Below are 24,428 nucleotides of genomic sequence, written 5' to 3' on the forward strand. Positions count from 1 at the left end.
GGTGCTCAAGCCGCCCCGTTGGGTAGCACTGAGGAAACATTTCTGATGACTGTGCGCAGGGCATGCGCACACCATGAGTGGAATGCACATGTGCAAACACTTGAATAAGAAAGATCCCATCCACGTTTCTAATTGGGACTTTGGAACTATCAAAGTGGAGAGCCTCCTCCCTGGGTGAGACCCCAGTGTATGTCAGGGAGCACCCAGGGAGACATCCAGCCAGACCAACTACATCCAATAAAGCTGCTAGTCCTTCCCACTGAGCCTGAGTGTGTCAATGAAAGGTTACAGGTAACCAGGGACATAATACTGGGGGTGAGACCTCTTTAGGCTTCCCTGGAAGGAGGAGACACTGTGGAGATGAGGGTCAATCCTGCTTACCAGCACGTTGTACTGGGAGACGGAGATGTTGTTGGGATGCACAGTGAGCCGGACACACTGCTTCATCTCCGAGGCAAATCTCCGAGGCTCGTTGGAGCGCTCGCACTGTTCCTTCCTGGTGCACCTGAGAAAAAGGGAACACACAGAGATTAATGACAAAGCCGCGTGGCATGGCAAGTGATTGCCACGGGACACAAGAAGAGAATCTGTGCCACGGGGGCTGCCACAGGCCAAAGGAGGAGGTCAGTGCCATCACCCCTTCACCACTGCCTCACAGGATCATCTGACTGTGTCTCATCAGATTCTGCGTGGCTGGCATTTAGCAGTGCACAGCAGCCATTTAGGCTAGGAAGTGCAGCCCATATCCAATCAAAACTACAGGGGCAGTTTTAAGTGGGTAGAATCACTGCACATGCAGTACACTTCCCTGGGGGTATTATCTGAGCCTTGGGCTAAAAGCATCTAGTGCCTTCAGTATGCAGCACCTGTTCTGAGGGATGACATAGCCACAAAGTGAAGCTACACAATGCTGTGTTGCAGGAGGCGTGTAGGGAGGATCCAAGCCCAGCCCCAAGAAAAATGGACAGCTCTGGAGACGGGTCCTCTACTTATGGACAGAGCTGTGCAAGCTTCCCTCACTATGCAACCCTACATACCTCAGCCCCGACCTCTGGCAGAGAGAAGGCTGTCCAGTCGGCATGGCACATTTAATTCTTGGCCTCTCTGCCGAGACTGCCCGTTAATACCTCTTCTGTTGGTGACTTTTGGGATGTGGATACCTGTCCATTGGAAATGGGCTGAACCCTCCAACTCAGTTCCCACTGGCCCCTGGTAGCCTTTGGAGGGTAATAGCTTTGGGTCAAAAACAGCCTGTGACCAAGCGGTTAAAGATCACACGCCCCTTTACCAGCTAGGCTATTGGACACCAGATCAGGACTGGACTGAATATGGGGTACCAGTGGCTGCAGCAGTCACACTGCATGCAAGGTACATTCCCTTTGCTCAAGTCACTGCACTTGGATCGTGCTTGGGAACAAGAGGTTGCTGCAGGCAGGTGAAATCATCTGGGAGTTGGAAATCCTAGGGTGCTTCCCTCACCATGGAATAAAGAATCCTCCAAGAAGAACATAAGAATGGCCATCCTGGTCAAACCAATGGTTCATCTAGCCCAGTGTCCTGTCTTCTGACAGTGGCCAGTACCAGGTGATTCAGACGGAATTAACAAAACGGCAGTTTTGGCCTTCACAAGATCTGCTGGCAATGAGTTCCACGAGTTGTCTGTGTGTTGTGTGATGAAATACTTCCTTTTTTTTTGTTTTGTTTTAAACCTACTGCCTATTAATTTCATTGGGTGACCTCCAGTTGTTGTGTGATGGGGTAACTAACACGTCCCTATTCACTGTCTCCACACCATTCATCATTTTATAGACCTCTCTCATACCCCCCACCAATCATCTCCTATCTAAACTGAACAGTCCCAGTCTTTGAAATCTCTGCTCATACGGCAGCCATTCCATACCCCGATCATTTTTGTTGCCCTTCTCTGTACTGTTCCCAAATCTACGGTATCTTTTTTGAGATGGGGTGACCAGACCTGCATGCAGTAGTCAAGTTGTGGGTGTACCATGGGTTTATATAGGGTATTATGATATTTTCTGTCTTATTATCTATATCTTTCCTAATGGTTCCTTACATTCTATTAGCTTTTTTGACTGCTGCTACACACTGAGCAGATGTTTTCAGAGAACTATCCACAATGACTCCAAGATCTCTTTCCTGAGTGGCAACAGTTAATTTAGACCCCATCATTTTGTATGAATGGTTGGGATTATGCCTTACTTTTCACTTATCAACACTGAATTTCATCTGCCATTTTGTTGCCCAGTCACCCAGTTTTGTGAGTTCCCTTTGTAACTCTTCGCAGTCAGCTTTGGATTTAACTCTCTTGAGTAATCTTGTATAGTTTGAAAACTTTATCACCTCACTGATTACCCATTTTTCCAAACCATTTATGAATATGTTGAACAGCATTGGTCCCAATACAGATCCTTGGGGGACTCTGCTATATATGTCTCTCCACTGTGATACCTGACTGTCTACTCCTACCCTTTGTTTCACATCTTTTAACCTGGCAAGTCCCTTCCCAGAAAAGGACATAAGGGATTCCCAACTTTCCCTGGCTCACTAGGTGTCTGCAGGCAATTCACTGAGGACACAGTTTTCAAAAGTGGCCACAGATTTTGAGGCTCCAACTCCCAGAGATTCTCAGAAATGCTAAACATCCACAATTCTAGTCAAACTCAATGGCAGCTGCGAATGCACTGTGGAAAGTCAGCCCTAAGTGTCCCAATTATGCACCCCAAATCAACAGCCACCTTGGAAAATGTTTGCTCTAACACATTTGGTCTCAGTTTCCCCATCCATAAAATGGGGCTAATAATATTAACCTCTCTCCATCCCAGAGGCTGTGAGGATGGAGTAAGGGTTGGACATTACTACATCTAGGGATGCTAATATTATCTGTGCTGGTTTATATTGTCTCGGATCATCTCGGGGAGGGCCTATAAACATGGGACTAGAATATGAATTGCTAGGCTTGAGACGATTTCCATCCAAATCTTTTTTCAACCAGCATGAAAAATACAGGCTCCATGCCTGTGGCTGGTCACATTCAGTGAGTGGAAGATGTCTGCCTAGAAACCCACAAGGTTAATATAACAGGACAGCTCCAACTGTATGCCAATTACCTTTTGCCATTAAGTTAATGTTATGAATTTGCAGAGGGTGTTTCAATGGATTGTATTACTAGCAGCAATATTGCTTCCATTCAAATCTGCTCAGAAGATTAAGTGTGGGTGTTAAATTGTTCACCTACTTCCAAACTTGTGTGCAAGGGGAGGGACTGAGAAGTATCTGTACTAAGATGCCTCACTCTTTGGAGCAGGGATGGTTTCTTATTATGTGCATGTACAGAGCCTAGCATAATGAGGCTCTGATCTTTGAATGAGCTTTCTTGGTGCTACCGCATGACAAATTATATCAATTAAATAATCAGAATATTATACAATAGAATGCAGCTGCAAGGTATGAGCTAGAGATGTGTCCAAACCTCCTGAACATGACTGAGATTTGGGGCAGCCTAGACGGGCATCCAAACTTTGGCCCCTGGGTTTCTTTCTTGTGGCTGAGCCTGGATGAGACAAGAATCATCATCCAAAGCCTAAACCGCTGATTGGGGGAAAGTTTCTCACTTCCTGGGTTGGGCTGGAATATAGGAACTGGAGATCTCAGCTATTCTCATGAGATTTGCAACCTGAGTTAGCAGATCTGGAATGTGACAGCCACAGACTATCTTTGCACTTGTATAATATACAGGAGCCAAAGTCTCATTCGTTTTCTTCGCTGCTGCTGCAAGCTGGGTGGGGAATTTTAAATGCTGGGTCTCTAGAGGGCTGAAAGGACAAAATGTTAACCGCTCTGAATACCACAAGTCAACCCTCTCAGAGGGAATGCCAATGGGAAATGATGATGATGAGAGATTTCTGCATGCCATTCTTACAGAAACACTGGAGGGAAAGCTGAGACATGAGGAGTCTTCTCCTGGGAATAGCCCAGCAGGGCTGGCCTTATGGGTAGGTAACGTGGGTGACCGCCCAGGGTGCTGTGGTTAGCGGTGGCACCATGATCAAGAGGCAAGGAGTGTGGCAGGCCTAGGGTGCTAGGCCGCGGAAGGGAGTTCGAGGCACTGGGGGGTGGGAGGCAGCAGGGCCTAGGGGCAATGGGGAGGGAACCTGGGAAGGCAGAAGGGAGTAGGGGCAATGGGGAGCCTAGGGAGGCAGAGGGGCCAGGTAAGGGACCAGAGAGGCAGCAGAGGTCAGGGCGATGGGAGTGGGGGGGCAGGAACCGAGGGAGGCAGCAGGGGCCGGGGCGATGGGGAGGTGGGTGGGGAGGCAGCAGGGGTAAGCGGCAATGTCAAAAAACTGATGCAAGAGTTATCTGAGGGATATACACACCTCATGGCCAATTCCTCTTATTACAGGACTAATGAAATGCCCCGCTCTGCTGAAGTTAATCAGACAGACACGTAGGCCCATATCCTCAAAGGTATTTAGATGCCGAGCTCCTGTTGAGTTCAGTAGGACCGAGGCACCTAAATACCTTTGGGGATCTGGGCCCTGTTCAGAATTCTGGTGATTGTACCAAAAACGTGTTTCAGCTCTGAGTCAGACAGCACCTTTCCTCCCACTGAGCAGCAGGAGCCCACGTAAGAGACTTCCAAGGGGAACTGGTGAGAAAGCATGGTCCAGGGCAGTGGTGCCCAAACTTTTTCTCTCGTGCCCCCCCCAAAAGTAATGGAAATAGTCCCCCCCACCCATTACTGCACAGTTGGCTCAGCAGCAGAGCTTGGGATGAAGGCAGAACTGGGGAGGGGAGCTGGGGCTAGCAGCGGAGCCGGTCTAGGCACAGAGAGGGAATGAGGGCAGAGTTGGGCTGGGGTCCAGGCCGGGGGCTTAGTGGCTGGGGGGGAGCAGGGGGTGGAGTGGAGCTGCGGCTGGGGGTGGAGCAGGGGGTGGAGTGGAGCTGTAGCTGGGGGCGGAGCTGCAGCTGGGGGCGGAGCAGAGGGCGGAGTGGAGCTGTAGCTGGGGGTGGAGCTGTGGCTGGGGGTGGAGCAGGGGGCGGAGTGGAGTTGTGGCTGGGGGTGGAGCAGGGGGTGGAGTGGAGCTGTAGCTGGGGGCGGAGCTGTGGCTGGGGGTGGAGCAGGGGGCGGAGTGGAGCTGTGGCTGGGGTGGAGCAGGGGGCGGAGTGGAGCTGTGGCTGGGGTGGAGCAGGGGGCGGAGTGGAGCTGCGGCTGGGGGGGAGCAGGGGGCGGAGTGGAGCTGTGGCTGGGGGTGGAGCAGGGGGCGGAGTGGAGCTGTAGCTGGGGGCGGAGCTGTGGCTGGGGGCGGAGCAGGGGGCGGAGTGGAGCTGTGGCTGGGGGCGGAGCAGGAGGCGGAGTGGAGCTGTGGCTGGGGGTGAAGCAGGGGGCGGAGTGGAGCTGCGGCTGGGGGTGGATTAGGGGGTGGAGTGGAGCTGTGGCTGGGGGGAGCAGAGGGCGGAGTGGAGCTGTGGCTGGGGGGGAGCAGGGGGTGGAGTGGAGCTGCGGCTGGGGGTGGAGCAGGGGGTGGAGTGGAGCTGTAGCTGGGGGCGGAGCTGCAGCTGGGGGCGGAGCAGAGGGCGGAGTGGAGCTGTAGCTGGGGGCGGAGCTGTGGCTGGGGGTGGAGCAGGGGGCGGAGTGGAGTTGCGGCTGGGGGTGGAGCAGAGGGTGGAGTGGAGCTGTGGCTGGGGGGGAGCAGGGGGCGGAGTGGAGCTGCGGCTGGGGGGGAGCAGGGGGCGGAGTGGAGCTGTGGCTGGGGGCGGAGCAGAGGGTGGAGTGGAGCAGGGGGCGGAGTGGAGCTGTGGCTGGGGGGCAGCAGGGGGTGGAGTGGAGCTGTGGCTGGGGGGGAGCAGGGGGTGGAGTGGAGCTGCGGCTGGGGGGGAGCAGGGGGTGGAGTGGAACTGTGTCTGGGGGCGGAGCAGGGGGCGGAGTGGAGCTGTGGCTGGGGGCGGAGCAGAGGGTGGAGTGGAGCTGCGGCTGGGGTGGAGCAGGGGGCGGAGTGGAGCTGCGGCTGGGGTGGAGCAGGGGGCGGAGTGGAGCTGTGGCTGGGGGTGGAGCAGGGGGTGGAGTGGAGCTGTGGCTGGGGGGGAGCAGGGGGCGGAGTGGAGCTGTAGCTGGGGGCGGAGCTGCAGCTGGGGGCGGAGCAGGGGGCGGAGCTGTGGCTGGGGGTGGAGTAGGGGGCGGAGTGGAGCTGTGGCTGGGGGGGAGCAGGGGGCGGAGTGGAGCTGTAGCTGGGGGCGGAGCTGTGGCTGGGGGTGGAGCAGGGGGCGGAGTGGAGCTGTGGCTGGGGGGGAGCAGGGGGCGGAGTGGAGTTGCGGCTGTGGGTGGAGCAGGGGGTGGAGTGGAGCTGCGGCTGGGGGTGGAGCAGGGGGTGGAGTGGAGCTGTAGCTGGGGGCGGAGCTGCAGCTGGGGGCGGAGCAGAGGGCGGAGTGGAGCTGTAGCTGGGGGCGGAGCTGTGGCTGGGGGTGGAGCAGGGGGCGGAGTGGAGCTGCGGCTGGGGGTGGAGCAGAGGGTGGAGTGGAGCTGTGGCTGGGGGGGAGCAGGGGGCGGAGTGGAGCTGCGGCTGGGGGGGGAGCAGGGGGCGGAGTGGAGCTGTGGCTGGGGGCGGAGCAGAGGGTGGAGTGGAGCAGGGGGCGGAGTGGAGCTGTGGCTGGGGGGCAGCAGGGGGTGGAGTGGAGCTGTGGCTGGGGGGGAGCAGGGGGTGGAGTGGAGCTGCGGCTGGGGGGGAGCAGGGGGTGGAGTGGAACTGTGTCTGGGGGCGGAGCAGGGGGCGGAGTGGAGCTGTGGCTGGGGGCGGAGCAGAGGGTGGAGTGGAGCTGCGGCTGGGGTGGAGCAGGGGGCGGAGTGGAGCTGCGGCTGGGGTGGAGCAGGGGGCGGAGTGGAGCTGTGGCTGGGGGTGGAGCAGGGGGTGGAGTGGAGCTGTGGCTGGGGGGGAGCAGGGGGCGGAGTGGAGCTGTAGCTGGGGGCGGAGCTGCAGCTGGGGGCGGAGCAGGGGGCGGAGCTGTGGCTGGGGGTGGAGTAGGGGGCGGAGTGGAGCTGTGGCTGGGGGGGAGCAGGGGGCGGAGTGGAGCTGTAGCTGGGGGCGGAGCTGTGGCTGGGGGTGGAGCAGGGGGCGGAGTGGAGCTGTGGCTGGGGGGGAGCAGGGGGCGGAGTGGAGTTGCGGCTGGGGGTGGAGCAGGGGGTGGAGTGGAGCTGTAGCTGGGGGCGGAGCTGCAGCTGGGGGCGGAGCAGAGGGCGGAGTGGAGCTGTAGCTGGGGGCGGAGCTGTGGCTGGGGGTGGAGCAGGGGGCGGAGTGGAGTTGTGGCTGGGGGTGGAGCAGGGGGTGGAGTGGAGCTGTAGCTGGGGGCGGAGCTGTGGCTGGGGGTGGAGCAGGGGGCGGAGTGGAGCTGTGGCTGGAGGCGGAGCTGGGCTGGAGCAGAGCAGGGGGTGGAGCGGAGCTGCAGCTGGGGCAGAGCTGGACTGGGGGCAGAGCAAGGGGCCAAATGGATCTGCGGCTGGGAAAGGAGCTGGGCTGGAGACAAAGGTTAAGGCTGTGCTCCCTCCCCACCCCTGTGGGTGCTGGCCCAGGCACCACTGTGCACCTCCCCCCGAATGTTCCTCTGCACCCTCCTAGAGGGCGTGCCCCACAGTTTGGGGACCACTGGTCTAGGGCGTTGGACTGGGATTTAGGAAACCCAGGATCTATTCCCAGCTCTGCCACTCACCTGCTGTGTGACCTTCCCCTCTGTCTCCTGTTCCACCCTATGCCAATCACGTCTGTTTAGACTGCAAGCTCTTCAGTGCAAGGACTGGCTCTCAGTAAATGTTTGTATAACAAGGCCCTGATCTCAGCTGGGACCTCAAGTGCTGCTGTAATATAAATAATTATTCCAGCCAATAAACTATGTTAATATAATGTCAAGGCTGTGAAGTCAAGCACTCAGGAGTTAGGATATGCAACAACTGGGTTCCCTCTGCACCCTTAATTTGGCCCCCCGAGCACCTGCATTATGATACAGCCTTTCACTACATGGTCACATATGATTTTTCCCCACACAGTCTTAATTCTGCCATTTCCTAACACCTGAGTGCTAGATTTTGCAGCCTTAACATTTTATTTATTTGCTTTTTAAATGTGATTTCCTAATTTTAAAAATGCAACAATGTGACCAAACAGAAATTATATCAAATGGAGCCATACTGATCCCCAGCTTGGGTCACCAGCAGGGTTCAGCCTATTAGATCCACAGCACAGACCTCTGCCACGGGAGCTAACAAAGCAACTGGGAGCAGTTGCAGGTTACGCTTATGTGGACCAGCCACTAGAGGAAGATGAGACATAGCCTATGCCAGAAAATTTCACAGCTATTTACTGACAGCAGAGGAATGGTGAGACATGGATTCCTGGGTTCAACTCCAGGTTCTGGAGGGGAATGTGCTTTAGTAGTTATAGACAATTCTGCCCCTGTCCTGCTCCTATCTGCCCCACCTTGGCTCCTGACCCCGTCTCCTGGTATCCTTGTTGCTCCTGTCCCCATCCACTCCTTGGTTCCTGCTTTACTCCTCCTATTCTCCCATTCCCCTGCATTCCAGTCAGGCAGCCTTCTCCTCTGCTCCTCCTCCCTTCCTGGGGGCCAGCAGAGGGAGCATTGAGAGAACAGGAGAGACTGTCTCCTTGCTCTCAAAAAGAAAAGGAGGACTTGTGGTACCTTAGAGACTAACAAATTTATTTGAGCATAAGCTTTCGTGAGCTACAGCTCACTTCATCGGATGCAGTATCTGTGCCCAATACCATAGACAAATCTGGCTGGTGGAAGGAACAATTGCAGCAAAAGTCCCGCTCAGACCCTGAATCCCTGGGCTGGAGCATGCCCACTGCAGATGGAATCTTCAGCAAATTTAGGGGCCAAACTCTAATAAGTCTCTACTGAGAAAGTGCAAACAGATTTTTTTCACTCACAGATCTTGGGAGACAGGCCAGTCCTTGCTTACAGACAGCCCCCCAAGAACTTATCCTTGCAACAAAGTCCGTTGCCAACTCTGTCCACATATCTATTCAGGGGACACCATCATAGGGCCTAACCACATCAGCCACACTATCAGAGACTCGTTCACCTGTGCATCTACCAATGTGATATATGCCATCATGTGCCAGCAATGCCCCTCTGCCATGTACATTGGCCAAACCGGACAGTCTCTACATAAAAGAATAAATAGACACAAATCAGACGTCAAGAATTATAGCATTCAAAAACCAGTTGGAGAACACTTCAATCTCTCTGCTCACTCGATTACAGACCTAAAAGTTGCAATTCTTGAACAAAAAAACTTCAAAAATAGACTCCAACGAGAGACTGCTGAATTGGAATTAATTTGCAAACTGAACACCATTAAATTAAGCTTGAATAAAGACTGGGAGTGGATGTGTCATTACACAAAGTAAAACTATTTCCCCATGTTTATTCCCCCACCCCCCACTGTTCCTCAGAGGTTCTTGTCAACTGCTGGAAATGGCCCATCTTGATTATCACTACAAAAGGTTTTTTTTCTCTCCTGCTGGTAATAGCTCACCTTACCTGATCACTCTCGTTACAGTGTGTATGGTAACACCCATTGTTTCATGTTTTCTGTGTATATAAAATTGCCCTACTGTATTTTCCACTGCATGCATCTGATGAAGTGAGCTATAGCTCACGAAAGCTTATGCTCAAATAAATTTGTTAGTCTCTATGGTGCCACAAGTCCTCCTTTTCTTTTTGCAAACTTGGGTGGATTTTCATGGGGCAGCAAAAGGCACAGCCCTGACAAAAGGCAAACCCCATGCCAAATTTCAAGTGCCTGGGTCAAAGCAAAGAGGTGCTGAAGTATTTTCCCCTAATCTCATTCTCAGAAATTAGCTGAAATTTAAAAATATGAAATAAAATAATCAGCCTGAGGCAAATACCTGGCATGGAAAATTTAGGCCAAAATTATTTAAGTTTGGCAAAGTTATAGGCAACAGAAAACAGGGTCTTATAATGGGAACTGTCAGCCAATCTCAACTATAGGCATCACTACTAGCTACACATATGTTAAGTAAGGGTTGTTGAAATATATGTCCACTATTAAAATGTGAGTCACATGAAAGAATTGCAGTCTGTCTTAACAGCTGAGCTATTTGAGGGAATTTGAGACAAGTGGACTGAATAGATTAAAAACCAACCACTGATATGACTTCTTTGATAAGACCCTGCATAGCTCCTGAATCTCATGACGTTGCCTTGACTGTGGTATTCCCTTACCCGGTGCATCTGATGCTTTCTCTATTACTGCATATCTCGGAAAATAACCTGTGCTGCCAACAAGTCTGTTTCCCTGTAATAAAGCATCAGTAACCCTGAAATATCAGGTCTGTCAATACACGGAGATCCTTTTCCACTGCTGTATACTAATTCAGAGCTGTTCACACTGTAATTAGCTTGGGCATCGTTTCTACCCAATGGCATCACATTACACTTAAGACATATAATATGTCATATTCCACCCCGAGCCCATTCTCATAAGCTTATGGTGCAAAAGAGCCGCTTCCCTCTGTGCTTTAACCACTCCTGTTACATCAATATCGGCTGCACATTTAACGAACGAATATGTCCTGGCTTCGTCTAACTAATCAGTACAAAGATTAAGGAATCTGATCCCAGCACAGAGCTGGGTGGAATCCCAGATCTGTGCTAGGATCAGATTTCTTAATATGGAATCCCATTTCCTCACCTGCTTCCATGAAGAACAAATGGTGTTAACTCCAACCCTCCAGGCCCTACCCACTGATTGATTATTTTAATAATATGAAATTTATACTTTGCACTTGTACAGCATCTGGTTCATGGATCTCAAAGGAGTTTGCTCAGAGCTAATTAATCCCTATACAACACTCCTGCGAGGTTATTATTCCCATTTTACAGATGGGAAATGGCAGCACAGAGAGAGGAAATGACTTGTACAAAGTCACACAGCAAGCCTGTGGCAGAGACAGGAACAGAACCCAGTGAAACCAAGGATGAGGTGCACTGCACTGGGACTCAGGCGACCCTTACTCTCAATGAGTAGTGAATTCAGTGGGACTACTTGTGGAGTAAGGGTCTAATCAACATGAGCAAAAGGTTCACAGTTTGACCCGATGTCTGTGCTGCAGAAAAAACCTCTCGCAGCAAGTCTCAGAGCATGGGTTAACTGACTCGGGCTCGTGCATTCGGGTTGCTAACCCTCCCAGACTGGCCGGGAGTCTCCCAGAATCAATCTCCCGATGGCGACTGAAACCAATCTGGGAGATTTTAATAGGCCGCTAAAAGTCCGAACAGCAGTGCAGTGTGGCTCAGGCAGGCTCCTTGGCTCCGCGCAGCTCCCGGAAGTGACTAGCATGTCCCTCTGGCTGCTAGGCACGGGGGGGTGGGGGCAGAGGTTCTCTGCACTGCCTACCCGAGCAGTTCCGAGCCAATGGGAGCAATGGGGGCGGTGCCTGCAGGCAGGGGCAGCACGCAGAGCCACCTGGCCTGAGCCTAGGAGCCAGACATACTGGTTGCTTCTGGGAGCCACCCGAGGTAAGCATTGCCCAGCCGTAGCCCGCACCCCAAACCCTCTCCTGCACCTCAACCCCCTGCCCCAGGCTCAGCCCAGAGCCTGGTCCCACACTCCAAACCCCTCGGCCCCACCCCCCAGCCCAGAGCTCGCACCCTCTCCCACACCCCAAGCCCCTGCCCCAGGCCGGTGAAACTGAGTGAGGGTGGGGGAGAGCGAACGACAGAAGGAGGGGGGATGCAGTGAGTGGGGGTGGGGCCTCAGAGAAGGGCAGGGTAGGGGCTTGACCTCTGGGCAAGGGCGTTTGGGGTTTACAGTTGTCAACCCTCCTCACGCTATATGACTAAATATAGCAGTATAGATATTCCTGCTTGGTCGGGGCCTGGGGCTCTGAAATCTGCCAATGGGAGTCCTGGACCCTAGTCTCCAGCACCAGTGGTATCATCTACACTGGTATTTTTAGCTCTGCACTGCAAGCACCATGAGCCTGAGTCAGTTGAGATTCAGTGCTGCTGGGTTTTCTTGCAGTGTAGACGTACCCTAAGTTTCACCATTCCCCATGTGTAGAACAGGAACAGTAATACTTCCCTTCCCTCACTCTGTCACTGTCTTGTCTGTTTACACTGGAAGCTCTTTGGGGCAGGGTCTGTCACTCTGTCTGTGCAGCCCCCAGCACAATGGGGCCCTGATCTCAGCCAGAGCCTCTAGGTGCTACCATAATACCAGAAATACCCAGCACCCGGAATCACACTTTTTAATAATAATTCCTCATGTGTCACAAGCTGTCTGAACCCACTCCCAGCCCTCAGCTGCCTCCCTCCAGCTCAGAGCCGGTGGGGGTTAGATCTGGCAAGGTCAGTGTTCCCACTGAGCCCAGTCTGGGGATGTCCGATTCAGGAGTGAAAATGTCCTGAAAGGGCAGAGGGGAGTTCTCATTGCCCCGGCCACAGAAGAGGGGAAGTTCTGGCTACCCAGGCCAGGGAAGGGAGGAGGAGCTGTTGGGGCAGGTAGCACTGCCTACCCAGGCCAGGGAGGGGAAGAGGAGCTTAGGGGTGGGGGCACTGCCTACCCAGGCCAGGGAAGGGAGTGGGAGTTGTGGGGTAGGGGCACTGCCTACCCAGGCCAGGGAGGGGAAGAGGAGCTTAGGAATGGGGGCACTGCCTACCCAGGCCAGGGAGGGGAAGAGGAGCTTAGGGGTGGAGGCACTGCCTACCCAGGCCAGGGAAGGGAGTGGGAGCTGTGGGGTAGGGGCATTGCCTATCCAGGCCAGGGAGGGGAAGAGGAGCTTGGGGTGGGGGCACTGCATACCCAGGCCAGGGAAGGGAGTGGGAGCTGTGGGAGCTGTGGGGTGGGTATTGCCTCACCTAGCCCAGGCATGAGTGGGGGAGCTATGGGGAGGAAGGGAGGGAGGGGTGCTGTTCACTCCAGCCAGAGAGGGGAGGGGGAGCTTTGGGAGGGAGGGGGTGCGCTTGCCTGGGCCGGGGTGGGGGAGGGAGAGATATGGGGAGGAAGTGGGCTCTGCTTATCCATGCCAGCGACAGGAGGTGGGACTGCACTTCCTGCTGCTTCCCACCTCTTGCCACACTTGGCTCCCGGGGCGGTCGGCCATCGTTCCCCTGTGCTGAGTTCGTTTTTGAAGACACCTACCCTTTCTTAAGAGAAGGGAGGAGAAAAGAATCAAACAGATGCCGCATCTGGGCAGTCCCCACCTGCCCCCTCCCCACATTGCGCTCAGTGGCAGGGCGGAGCCAGGGCTCCCCACGGGGCGCGAAGGGCCATGTGGAACAGCTACGGGATTGTGGCTGCGCCGAGAGGGCAGCACGCTCGTCAGGTCTCCTTTCCCACTGATGGAGGGAGGCATTCTGTGCGGTGACATTGTCCTGGGTGTCCCAAGGTCCCCAGCCGTCAGTCCTGCTCTGCAGTCAGGACATGTTCTTTTGTAGCCAGCCGGCCCCGTGAGCTGCCGGCCTTACTCTCATGCCTGTATCGGACAACAAACCCACGTTCATACCATTTGTAAAGACAAATTAAATGCATTTCAAAGATACAATGGCCCTTGTGCCCAGCCTTTCTGGCATTAATTATTCTCCAAGACATTCAAACCTCTGATAAGACCACACAGTTAGCTTCTTTTCTCACTCAGACTCTGTGAGCTTGCTGTTTATTTGAGTGTGTTGAATTGGGGACCATGTGCCACTGTAACAAGGCATCAGGCATTAATGCCCTGTGGGGAGGTGGAGAACTGCTCTGCTGACTCTTCCTGATAGCCAGATCAGGTGGGCCTCATTGGAACCAAACTGAGTGGCACCCGGGCAGACAACTAAAGGGAGGAGCAGGAAGTTGTCCTGTAGGGAGAAGCCCGCCAGCCAACCCTGCCTAAGAGGAAGTTTTGGCGAGGTTCTTTGGAGAACAGTTGGAGAGTAGAGCCTTGCCTCAGACTTTCTTACTTATGTCTAGAGCTGGTTTTGCTTTCAGAGGAAAATTTTGATTTTTCATTAAAAAAAACAGTAAAATTTTGATCAAAAGCTACCAAAAACTGATTTTTTCCCCCAAGAGTTTCAGAGTTTTCTGAGAAAGAACAGACTCTTTTCCTGAAAAATTTTGTTTAGTAAAAACCCCAATTTTCTAACAAAAAGGAGTTTCAGATAGAGCTGGCTGGGAATATTCCTTCAAAATGATTTTTCAATTTCTGTAAAATCGAAATATTCAGCACAAAGACTTTGATTTTGCTAACATTTGAATTTCTGCTGGAAAAGTCTGGCCAAAATATTTGCATTTGGGTCTGTTCCTTCTGCCCAAGTCATGCAGTGCTTCGGGGAGTCCCATAAATGCAATTGCATCCTCGGAGATGTAGTCTGTCCAGGAAGACAGGCCCATAAGAAAGAATGGGGATAGCAGGCATCCAGACTACAGCTCCCATGAGGAAGTGCAGCATGATCCAAAGATGCAGTTTAATAGTGAACTGATACAGAAATGAAACATTTTAGTCAGTTCAACAGACTGAAATGAAACGTTTTACCATTTCTAAATGGAAATTTTTCAGAAATGTTCACACTGTGAAAAAATTCAATATTTCAACTTTTTGTCCCGATTCAGGATGAAACTGAACGTTGAAATTTCCCATGGACTGGAAATTCCCATGTTCACTCAGCTCTAGTTTCACCAGAAGATTTTCAGTCCTCCCGACTTATGTTCCATATCTAAAGCTGACGTGTTCAGGCAAGGGCCAAATTTTCTAGCAGGCCAGAGATGTGTGTGTGTGTATGGAAGTGGGAGGAGTGGGGAATGGACACAGAGGCTGGACCCAATCACACACACCCATTGCAGATAAGAGGGGTCAGGATGGAAAATCAGTGGTTCATGACAGGGCACATGTCAAAAGCTGTGCTCCTACTGGGATGACCCTAGCTATTTAACTGCCCTGAGCAAACTTCCCAGCCCCCTAAGCTCCATGCCATCTGTATAGTGATGATTAACACTCAGTTTCTGAGCTCACTCTGCGTCTCTCCGTTACACTATTGTTTTCTTCCTTTCTTTACAATCTGTGGCATCTTTCACTCTCGCTCTGGCTCTCTCCCCCTTCTCCTTCCCTTTTCTACCCTATGCAATAATTGTGTCTCTCTCTCCAGCCCGCTCCTGACCCTTCCTGGTTCTTTGTGTTGTGCTCTCTCCTGCCTTTTCCCCTCTCTCTGTCTTCTCTTCTCCAAGGGTTACATCTGTTTTCTCACTCCCTCTTCTCTCATCCCATTATCCTTGCTCTCTCTCTCCTGGCCCCTGCTCTCCACCCCGTTTCAGTCACACTCACTTACTCACTGCACCCTGGAGTCATCTCTCTCTCTTGGACTCAATCTAACCCAGCTCTTCACCAGTCTGGATCTTTCTCCCCACTTCCCACATGCCCACCCCAAGAAGGAATGGGACAACAGGGAAGAGAAAATGGGATCTGGGGATCTCGTGAGTTAGGGGAAGAGGAAATGTGGAGAGAGGGGAGGGGAGGATCACATAGGTGGGATCTTGGGGGACAGGCAGGGATATGGTGAGAGGGGATCTCTTATGGGAGAGGATGGGACCTGGAGAGAGGGGACTGAGTGGAGACTAACTGGGGAGAGGAGGAGGATATGGTGAAGGAGAAATAGGATCTGAAGAGGGTCCCTTATGGGGAAGGGGGAACTGAGCATCTCCTGGAGGAGGAAGAGGAGAAGGAGAGTAAAGATAGGGGATCCCAGTGGTGGAGCCTGGGCTTCTGCTGGAGCAGAGTGACGGGAGAAAGTCTGTCGCAGCCAATGAGTGGGGAAGCCTGGTGCACTTGGGCCAATGGCGGGGAAGAGCCGGGTGCAAGGGAGCCGGGCTGGCTGTGGAGCAGCGCAGCCATGGGAGGCACTGCCGCCCATAGGATCAGGGCCCTTAGTAGCAGGGCCAGCTCTGCCCCAGCCTGTCCCTGTGGAGGCAGGACAGCTGGAGTGGGAGTGTGGGATGGCACTCCCATGCTCTGAAACAATCCTGGCCAGGCATCCATTACAGAGGGACCAAGGTGAAAATTTGAATCCAGATCCCCAGCACCTCAAAGTCGATGGATCTGGGGTTTGGATCTAATGTCAATGCACCCAAATCACCACTGTCCTCCAGCCTGGCCTTTCTTCCCTTTCCCTCACAGGTGACACCAAGACACATTAGGGTCAGCAGTAGGTTGGCACATGGCCGTGAGATTCCATAGTGTTGGCATGATGACCCAGCGTCACGGGCTCTCTCCACACATTTGGCATGGGGAACATAGCACTCTGCCAGAGGCCAGATGGCTGTGTGCAGAAACAGTGTAAACTCCCATAAGCTGCAGTGAAACCCCAAACTCCCCTGCCCCCAAAGCTCCCATGCTGTGAAATCTGACCCACATGTTAGCTGGGGCCTTGGGAGAAGCTGCAGATGACGGTGTTGTATCAGAGCAGGGGCTCTGAGACACAAAACATTCTTGTGCTCTTCAGCTGTGGGGACAGTCCAGGAAAATTCCCTCAGAGAAGGGAGTAGAGGGGCCGGACTAAGTACTTCAAGGGAATTTTATCTCAGTCTTGAATCCAAGAGCTCCCTCTACCTTGACCCTGAAACAAGATTGTCTCCATCCCCAAGAGTAAGAGAGAAGCAGGATCCAGGGGGTCTCCCTCCTTTCGCCCCAGGAGGAAAGTTGTGATTTCACAGTCCTGGCCAGAGCGAGGAGAGCAGTATGGTGCGTTTGCAGGTAGGCGGCAAACGGTCCAACTAACAGGATTCTCCCCCTCCTGATTCAAGACTGGGCGGGCAGCCCTGGAGTCCAGGGGATCAGTACACTCAGGTCTGGCTCCCCCACCAGCCCCAAGAGGGGAATGGCATAGTTCTTCCCAAATTGAACAGTGCAGGGAAGCTCTGTGTCTCAAAGCCCCTGCACTCGTACAGCACTGTCATCTGCCACTCCCCCTCTCCCCCCACGTGTTCCCAGATAACACATGGGTCAGATCACGCAGTGTGGAAGGGCTGGGGGGACTGGGAAGGGTTATGGTTTCACTAGAGTTGCTGATGCAGGGTCTCCAGGCTGACACTTATGGAAATGTGAGCAATACAACAGCCTGCCGCTGACCCTAATGCGTTCGGGGACAGTACTGGCCTGGATGGGAACTTGCTGAGAGATCTTTCAAGACCCAAAATGACACCAAATTGCAAATGGAGGCCAGTTCTTTACACAGATCCTGGTCCCAGTTTCCTCATGAGCCGCTTCTAATCCTTTTCTTTAGTGTTTTCACCCAAAGAACCTGACAAAGGCAGATCAGTATCATCATCCCCACTCCTCACAGGGGCAAACTGAGACACCGAGGAGTTAAGTGACTGGCCTGAGGTCATACAGCGAGTCAGTGGCAGAGCAGGGACTAGACACACAGGTGTCTTGAGTCCCAGACCCATGTCCTAGCCACTGGTGGTATGTCATTGTGGGACGGAGCCTCATGCTGAGTGAAATGGGTGGCGGCTCCCCAAAACGGAGTCAAGGACAGGACAATCCTTACCCACGACTAGGCATTGGCTTATCTGAGTGGATTGATGTGCCAGGTTTTCCTACGCACTTTCTAGAGCCCTGCAGGACCCAATTGCAAATGTCGGGTTCAGGTCAGGTCAGAAAACAACCCAGCCCCCTCGAGCTCGCGTCAGGTCACCTCTGATGGCCTCCTTCTGCCCGGGGGTCAGCACGGCAGCTGCATGCCCCGCTCCTGCTGGCCGTCAACACCTCACTGCACTGTGGAGTGAGCGTCCAGGGGAGTCACAGCACTTCTCGCTCTGCAGCACACCCGGCGTGGCAAAAGCAGGGCCCGAGTGGACCTCTACCACTCTCAGCTGTTACCGGCCTTTGCTGAGTAGGTTCCTGAGTCATTTCCCATGGATCAAGCCTCACACAGCGACATCCCCCCAGACCTCTCTCTCCTAGCTCTGTAAACAGTCCCCGTCCAGCTTGATTCAACCTCGGCCCTCTGAAATCCGGAATCCCACTCAGCTCAGAGGTGCTGTTCATGAACTGGCCAGCAGAGGGAGCTCTATGGAAGCCAAGTGCCATCATGGTTATGGCATATTCAGCCAGCAAAAGGGAGTCTCACCTGAGCCTAGGGATGGGGCTGCAAGACACGGGGCTGACCCAGGATCAGAAATTCCTTGGTACTCAGAGTGGTTGGGATGGGGGCTTGGGCTCAGCCCCATCTCCCCCTATTAGTCTGTCTGTCGTGCGACATGAACTGCATTCGGGGGTGGATTTTGCTTCAAGATGCCACGTGCCAGATATGGAACAAATAAGCAGGTATCGGGCCCACAAACTGGTCTCATACAAAAAGAAAAGGAGTACTTGTGGCACCTTAGAGACGAACAAATTTATTTGAGCATAAGCTCACGAAAGCTTATGCTCAAATAAATTTGTTAGTCTCTAAGGTGCCATGAGTACTCCTGTTCTTTTTGCGGATACAGACTAACACGGCTGCTACTCTGAAATCTGGTCTCATATAGGCACTGTAGAAAGCCAGCTTCATCTCTGCTGAGGTCACCCTCCTCTCCTAGCCTGGGAAGACAGTGAGGCTGGGGCAGGAGGGAGGGAGCTGAAACTTGCCTTTCCTTCTGCAGGATCCTGGTAATTTTCTGGCTGGAGTCAAGAAAAGGGATAAGGAGACAAAACCGCACTAGCACATAAAGTTTAAGGTCAATTCCTGCAATGTTTTGACATTTCCAGTCTCCCCCAGGGTCCTAAGGATAGGAACACCAGAATGTCGAGAAGCAGATATAATTGACCTTAAACTTTCTGTGCTAATGTGGTGAATCTTGAGTCTTTCCACGCCCTTTGCCATCCCCTTGTGTCAGAGCGGGCGGGGGCGTTCGGCTGTTTCCTTCCCATTCATGCAAGGTCTACCCACTTCAGGCTGAAAGAGGTTAAACCGCCCAAAAATGTCAACCCAAGGTGTAGTCATTGCAGGGTTTAAAGGCTGTAATCACCTCAGAGAGAGAGAGGGATACAACTGGGGGAGGAGAGATGAAACTCAGCAAAGGATGCATCCGAACTGTGACATCCATTAGAGCAGGGAATGTTATCATTGATGCCACAGCAACACCCTCTGAGATCAAGGCACCATGTGCTACCGAGACACTGCCCCAAAGGGTGAACTAGCTAAATTGGCAAGGAGTTATTACCCCCATGTTAGTGATGGGGAACCCAGGCACAGAGAGGCTAAGTGACCTGGCCAAGGTCACACAAGGAATCTGTGGCAAAGCTGGGAACTGATCTCATGAGTCCCTGTCCCCTACTTTACTCACAAAACCTCCTTCCTCTCTAGTAGCCCATCACTTGGGACATTTAAAACTAGCCTGGAGAAAATGCCAAAGGGAGCTGGTCTACACGAGATGGCCTAAATGATCTACAGCTGGGGTAGTCAATACGCAAACCTCGGGCCAAATCCGGACCACCAGACTCTTTTGAACGGATCCCAAAATCTTTTTATTTACTTATTATCATTATTGTTATTGTCTCTGGAGTCTGGACCTTGACTAGACCTTCACCAAGAAATTTGGATCTTGACAAAAAAATAATTGACTACCCCAGACCTACAGTAATAGGCCTTTTCCATCTCTAACTTCTAGGGTCCTTGCACTTGTGGCCTGTGGTATTATTGGGAGAGCCCTGGGGGCAGGGAGCAAGAGGCCAGTGGTCTTGCTGCCCAGGGAAGCGGTCCAGGAGGGCAGAGGCTGGCTCCTTCACCTGCACATCTCAGGCCTGCCCCCAACCCTGTCACTTAGCCAAACAGAGTGAAGCTGATAATTGCTCTGGCTGCTAATCTATTCTAATGCATGGTAATAGAAGCTGAATTGCTGCCCTGATAACTTGTCCTGCTCATGCAGCAGAACCACAGCACAGTCTCTGTCCTGTTATCTCTGTCCCCAGGTGGGCCCCTCCCTGAAGCAGAGTGATTTAATAAACATTCCCCCAGGCCTTGAGGGCATGTGTGCTAGGGATTTGCTCTCCCACCTCCCGCCCTACAAATTCAAACACTTAATAAACAACACCCCTGCTCCCAGGGGGCCTGTCCCCTCCCTCTTTCTGGAGCTGCAGATTGTCTTGTCATTGCTCAGCTTGCCCACCGGATGTGGGTAAAGGGAGGGGCAGCCCAGTGATTCACCCCCAGCCATAAAAGGATCCAACCTCCATTAGGGGCCCTAGGAAGCCCAGAACAAGCACTCTTGGTTCTGAGATGGCCCAGCAGGGCCACTGACCCACACTAGACAGGCTTCCGATGAGGAAGGGCCAGGGGTGGGTTGTGGGGAGGTGGGGGCTCTAGGTTCATTAAGGCTAGAGATGAATAAAAACACTTCACATGCAAAACCCCGGAAATTCGGAGCCTTTGTCTCATGAAGAATTAGAAATGGTTTGCCGGCCCGGGGAATGAGTGGTGAGGTGGGGAGGGCTGGGGACAAGGAAACCCACCCCTCACCTGGCCCTGTTCAGTGTGACAGAAAGACCCCACTTTCCCCTTTCCCACTGCGTGACGGTCGCCGTCTTCTGAGAGGGCTCGAGAACAGAAACCAAGCCGAACCAGGCAGCGTTGGAGCTTCAGTCAAGTGTCAGGGTCGGCTGAACACGTCAAGCCAGGCTCCATTAATCCCTGGGGGGCCACAGGCCCGACACCACTGGGGATACTTCAGCTGAGAGGGCTCATGGGAAATGGTTTGGCTAGTGTTCAATCCCTTTGGGCATCAGTATCTAGCGAGCCCCAAATCTCAAGGCAGAGCTCTCCCGAGAGCACAAGCCTTTGCTTCATTTCCACCTGACACTGCTAGCTCACTCAGTCTGCCCACGGTAATAAATGCTAGGCGAAAAGCGAGGACCTGCCTTTCCGTAAGTGCTGTTCTTCAAGATGTGATGCCTGTGTCCATTCCACTGTAGGTGCGTGTGCACCTTGTGCACAGGTGTCAGAGAGTTTTTCCCCTCAGAGGTACCCATCAGGGCAGCTTAAGCGCCTTCTGTTGCCACACACCCCTGTGTGCCAGTGTAAGAGGGCAGAGCTACTCTCAACCTCCTTCAGTTCCTTCACAGAGGATAGACTCCGATCAAGAGGGGCAGGTTGTGGAATGGATATGGGCAACGCATCTTGAAGAACAGCACTTATGGAAAGTCGGGTAACTGTTTTTTCTTCGAGCACTTGCATATGTCCATTGCACTGTAGGTGACTGGGGGAGGGATAGCTCAGTGGTTTGAGCACTGGCCTGCTAAACCAAAGTTGTGAGCTCAATCCCTGAGGGGGGCATTTAGGTATCTGGGGCAAAAATTGCAGATTGGTCCTGCTTTGAGCAGGGGGTTGGACAAGATGATCTCCTGAGGTCCCTTCCAACCCTGATATTCTATGACTCACAAGCAGGCAAAGATGGAGGTGGGCTTGGAGTCTACCTGAACGGTGATTGTAGGACAACCCATCCAAAACTGCCATCACTCCTGGACTGGCAGGAATGGCATAACAAGAAGCAAAAGTGGGGACTGATGACCAAGTTGCTGCTTTACAAATGTTGATGATCAGCCCTTGCCCCGAGAAAGCCACCAAAGTTGCTTGTGCTCTAGTAGAATGCATCAGTACTCTGGAGCTTTCTTAGCCAACTGGGAGCATAAACGAATGCACAGAGAGATCCAGAATGAGATTCTCTGAGTTGAAACTGGTTGGCCCGTAGGCCTGTGTGCAATTGCAATCAAAACCTGCGTGGAGGATTTAAAGGCCACTCTATTCTCCAGGTGGAAAGCTAAAGCCCATCTCACATCCAATGAATGAAGTCTTTCCTCATCTCCATGTGCATGGGGTTTCAGGAAGAATATTGGCAAACAGATTGCCTGGTTAACATGAAAATTAGAAACCACCTTTGTGAGAAATTGTAGGTGAGGGCAGAGATAAACTTTATCCTTATGGAAAACTGCATAGAGAAGCTCTGACAATAGGGCTGTCTGCTCACCCACCCTTCTGGCTCAGGTAATGGCAACTAAAAATGCTATCTTCATAGAGAGATAGAGTAGAGAGCAAGTTGCAATCATTTCAAAGGGTGGTCCCATCAAGGGTGGGGAAAGAAGCATAGTCAGAGCACGCTACACTCTCGACATTTCCAGCTGAACACAACCCACTGGGGACCAACTAGCTGGCAGATTTTGAAGTACTGTCCCTGTACTCCTTAACCAACTTTAAATAATGTACTGATGATTTTAAATCAAGCATGTGCTTGACCAAAAAGATGTCCTGTACCACTCTAAAGGTTGATAAAGTTCAGCTATTAGCAAAAGTGCCTCAGGATGATCTCTGCTGCTCTTTGATGGAGCATAGGGAGAAATAACACAAGTAGGGATTTGGGTGGCCAGCTGAGCTGGATGAAGAATGGGAGTAGGGAGCATTGGAGGAAATCCCCACCTCCCCTTTGTCTAATAGTAATGTAGCTAGGTTTGACCCTTTATTTCTAGTTATTAGTCAACAAATATACACAGCCATACGCTCAGTGTTACATCATAGGCAACTGAAGAGCAAGGGCTGGGGAATCAAACCCACAATTTATATTGGCTATAGACCATCTCTAGAAAGGTCAGTAACAAACAGTTCATGGAGCACATTTTGATGGGAAAATTTTTCAGTCCAAAAGTTTAGACCAGTTCTAATCACTAAAGCAACATCAGCATTTATAAGGCCATACTGTCCTTTACAATAAGGCTCCTTTACACCAGTCTGGCAATGTAAAGGAGCTTTAAAACTTTTACACCTGTTTTATGCTCCTGGAGGAATTCACTAAGAATGGGAACAATTCACTAACAACAATGGGAACAATGAAGCAGGCAGGCTGCTACATTATGCCCTGAGGAGACAGAGCCTGCCTCATACCTATCTCCATATACCCTGAAGCCCTGCCCCTCCATGCCAGGTGTGCTGCAATAGCGAGCAAGAGGGGCAGAATCTCTCATTCTCTCGCTCGCACGTACGCCCAGTCCCCCCCCGCCCGGCAGTGATTAATGTCTGCACACACCCAACCCCCCACCCCTGCGCTGATTTAGGTTTCCACTAGCTGCTCCTGGCTGCTGGGGAGGAGTGAGTGACCACTCTTGTGGCTTCTCTTTGCTTTCCCTCAGAAGTCATTTTTCTGCGGGGAAGCAAAGAAATCTGAGGATAACATGAATTCTGCGCTGGCACACCGGCGCAGAATTCCCCCAGGAGTAATATGAGCCTCCCAACCCAGGGCTGATGCATATGTGATAGTTGGCAGCGGGGAATAAAGGAAACTCCCACACAGCCTTCAGTGCTGCTGAGGACCTGGAGCGCTGCTTCCCCTGTTCGCTCCACCTAGCTATGCCACTGCTACCAATCCACAGATGGCAGCGCTGACACTGACACTCGACCCACCTTGTCCAAGTGATGACAACTTAGGGCATACACCTACGCTAGCCATGCCTTCAGCTTTCTGAGATACAGCTTAGCATGTTGAACTACATAGGTACACACTGCCATGTGACTCAGGAGGCTCAGGTAGCTGAGTGCTATGGTGAGAGGATATGCTTTCAGTCACAGCACCAAACCCCATAGTGCTTCAAACCTGGCTTGTGGTAGCAAGGCCTTGGCCTTTGTGGAATCTAAGACCACTCCAATAACCTCTATTCTCTGTACAGGTTTCAGAATGGATTTGTCCCGATCTGCTAGGAGCCGCAGTGTGTCAAATGTTGACAGGATGACAGATACACTGGATAACACCTGAGCTTCGATCTGACGCCTGACCAACCAGTCATCCAGGTACGCACCATATGGATTCCTGATTTTCGTAGATGTGCCACCACCACCACCACCAGACATTTCATGAACAACGAAGGAGCAGCTGAGAGACTGAATGGGAGTACCGTGAACTGATAATGGGACCCATTTGCCACAAATCTGAGACATTTCTGATGGTTGTACTGTACTGTGACAGGGAAGTAAACGTTCTTTAAGTTGAGACCAGTGTATCAGTCCCCCTGTCTCAGGGAGGGAATGATCAAGGCCTGGGTAATCTTCAGGAATTCAGTTACATCTCTTAGATCTAAAGTAGGCCTGAGACCTCTTTTTGATTGGGGGGATCAGGAGGTCAGGAGGTAGTGGGAGTAGAAGCCTTTCTCCTGGAGGCCCAACGGGACTTCCTCTATGACCTCTGCCTGAAGAATTAACTGAACTTCCTGCTGAAGGATGATCTCTTCATAGTGGTCCCTGAAGAGGGATGGGGCAGTGGGAAGGAGAGGTAGAAATGAACTGGAGGGCATAGCTCAGTTCCACCATGCTTAAGACCCACGCATGCAAAGTTACATGGGCCCAAGCAGGCAGGAAGAGGGATAAGCAATTTGTAAACAAAA

The 24,428-nt window shown here is 52.4% G+C and overlaps 1 protein-coding gene across 1 annotated transcript in view; it reads right to left on the bottom strand.

The window, feature by feature from the left end:
• The window catches only part of PLXNA4 (plexin A4), a 600,205-nt gene that overhangs the window by 171,672 nt on the left and 404,105 nt on the right, over positions 1-24,428 (bottom strand). Inside the window, exon 5 of the mRNA XM_038372558.2 lies at positions 382-505. Within this exon, the coding sequence (XP_038228486.1) occupies positions 382-505 (124 nt within the window). The remainder of the gene's footprint in view (positions 1-381; positions 506-24,428) is intronic.

The sequence above is a fragment of the Dermochelys coriacea genome, chromosome 1, assembly GCF_009764565.3.
Source record: "Dermochelys coriacea isolate rDerCor1 chromosome 1, rDerCor1.pri.v4, whole genome shotgun sequence".
NCBI classification, from domain to species: Eukaryota; Metazoa; Chordata; order Testudines; family Dermochelyidae; genus Dermochelys; species Dermochelys coriacea.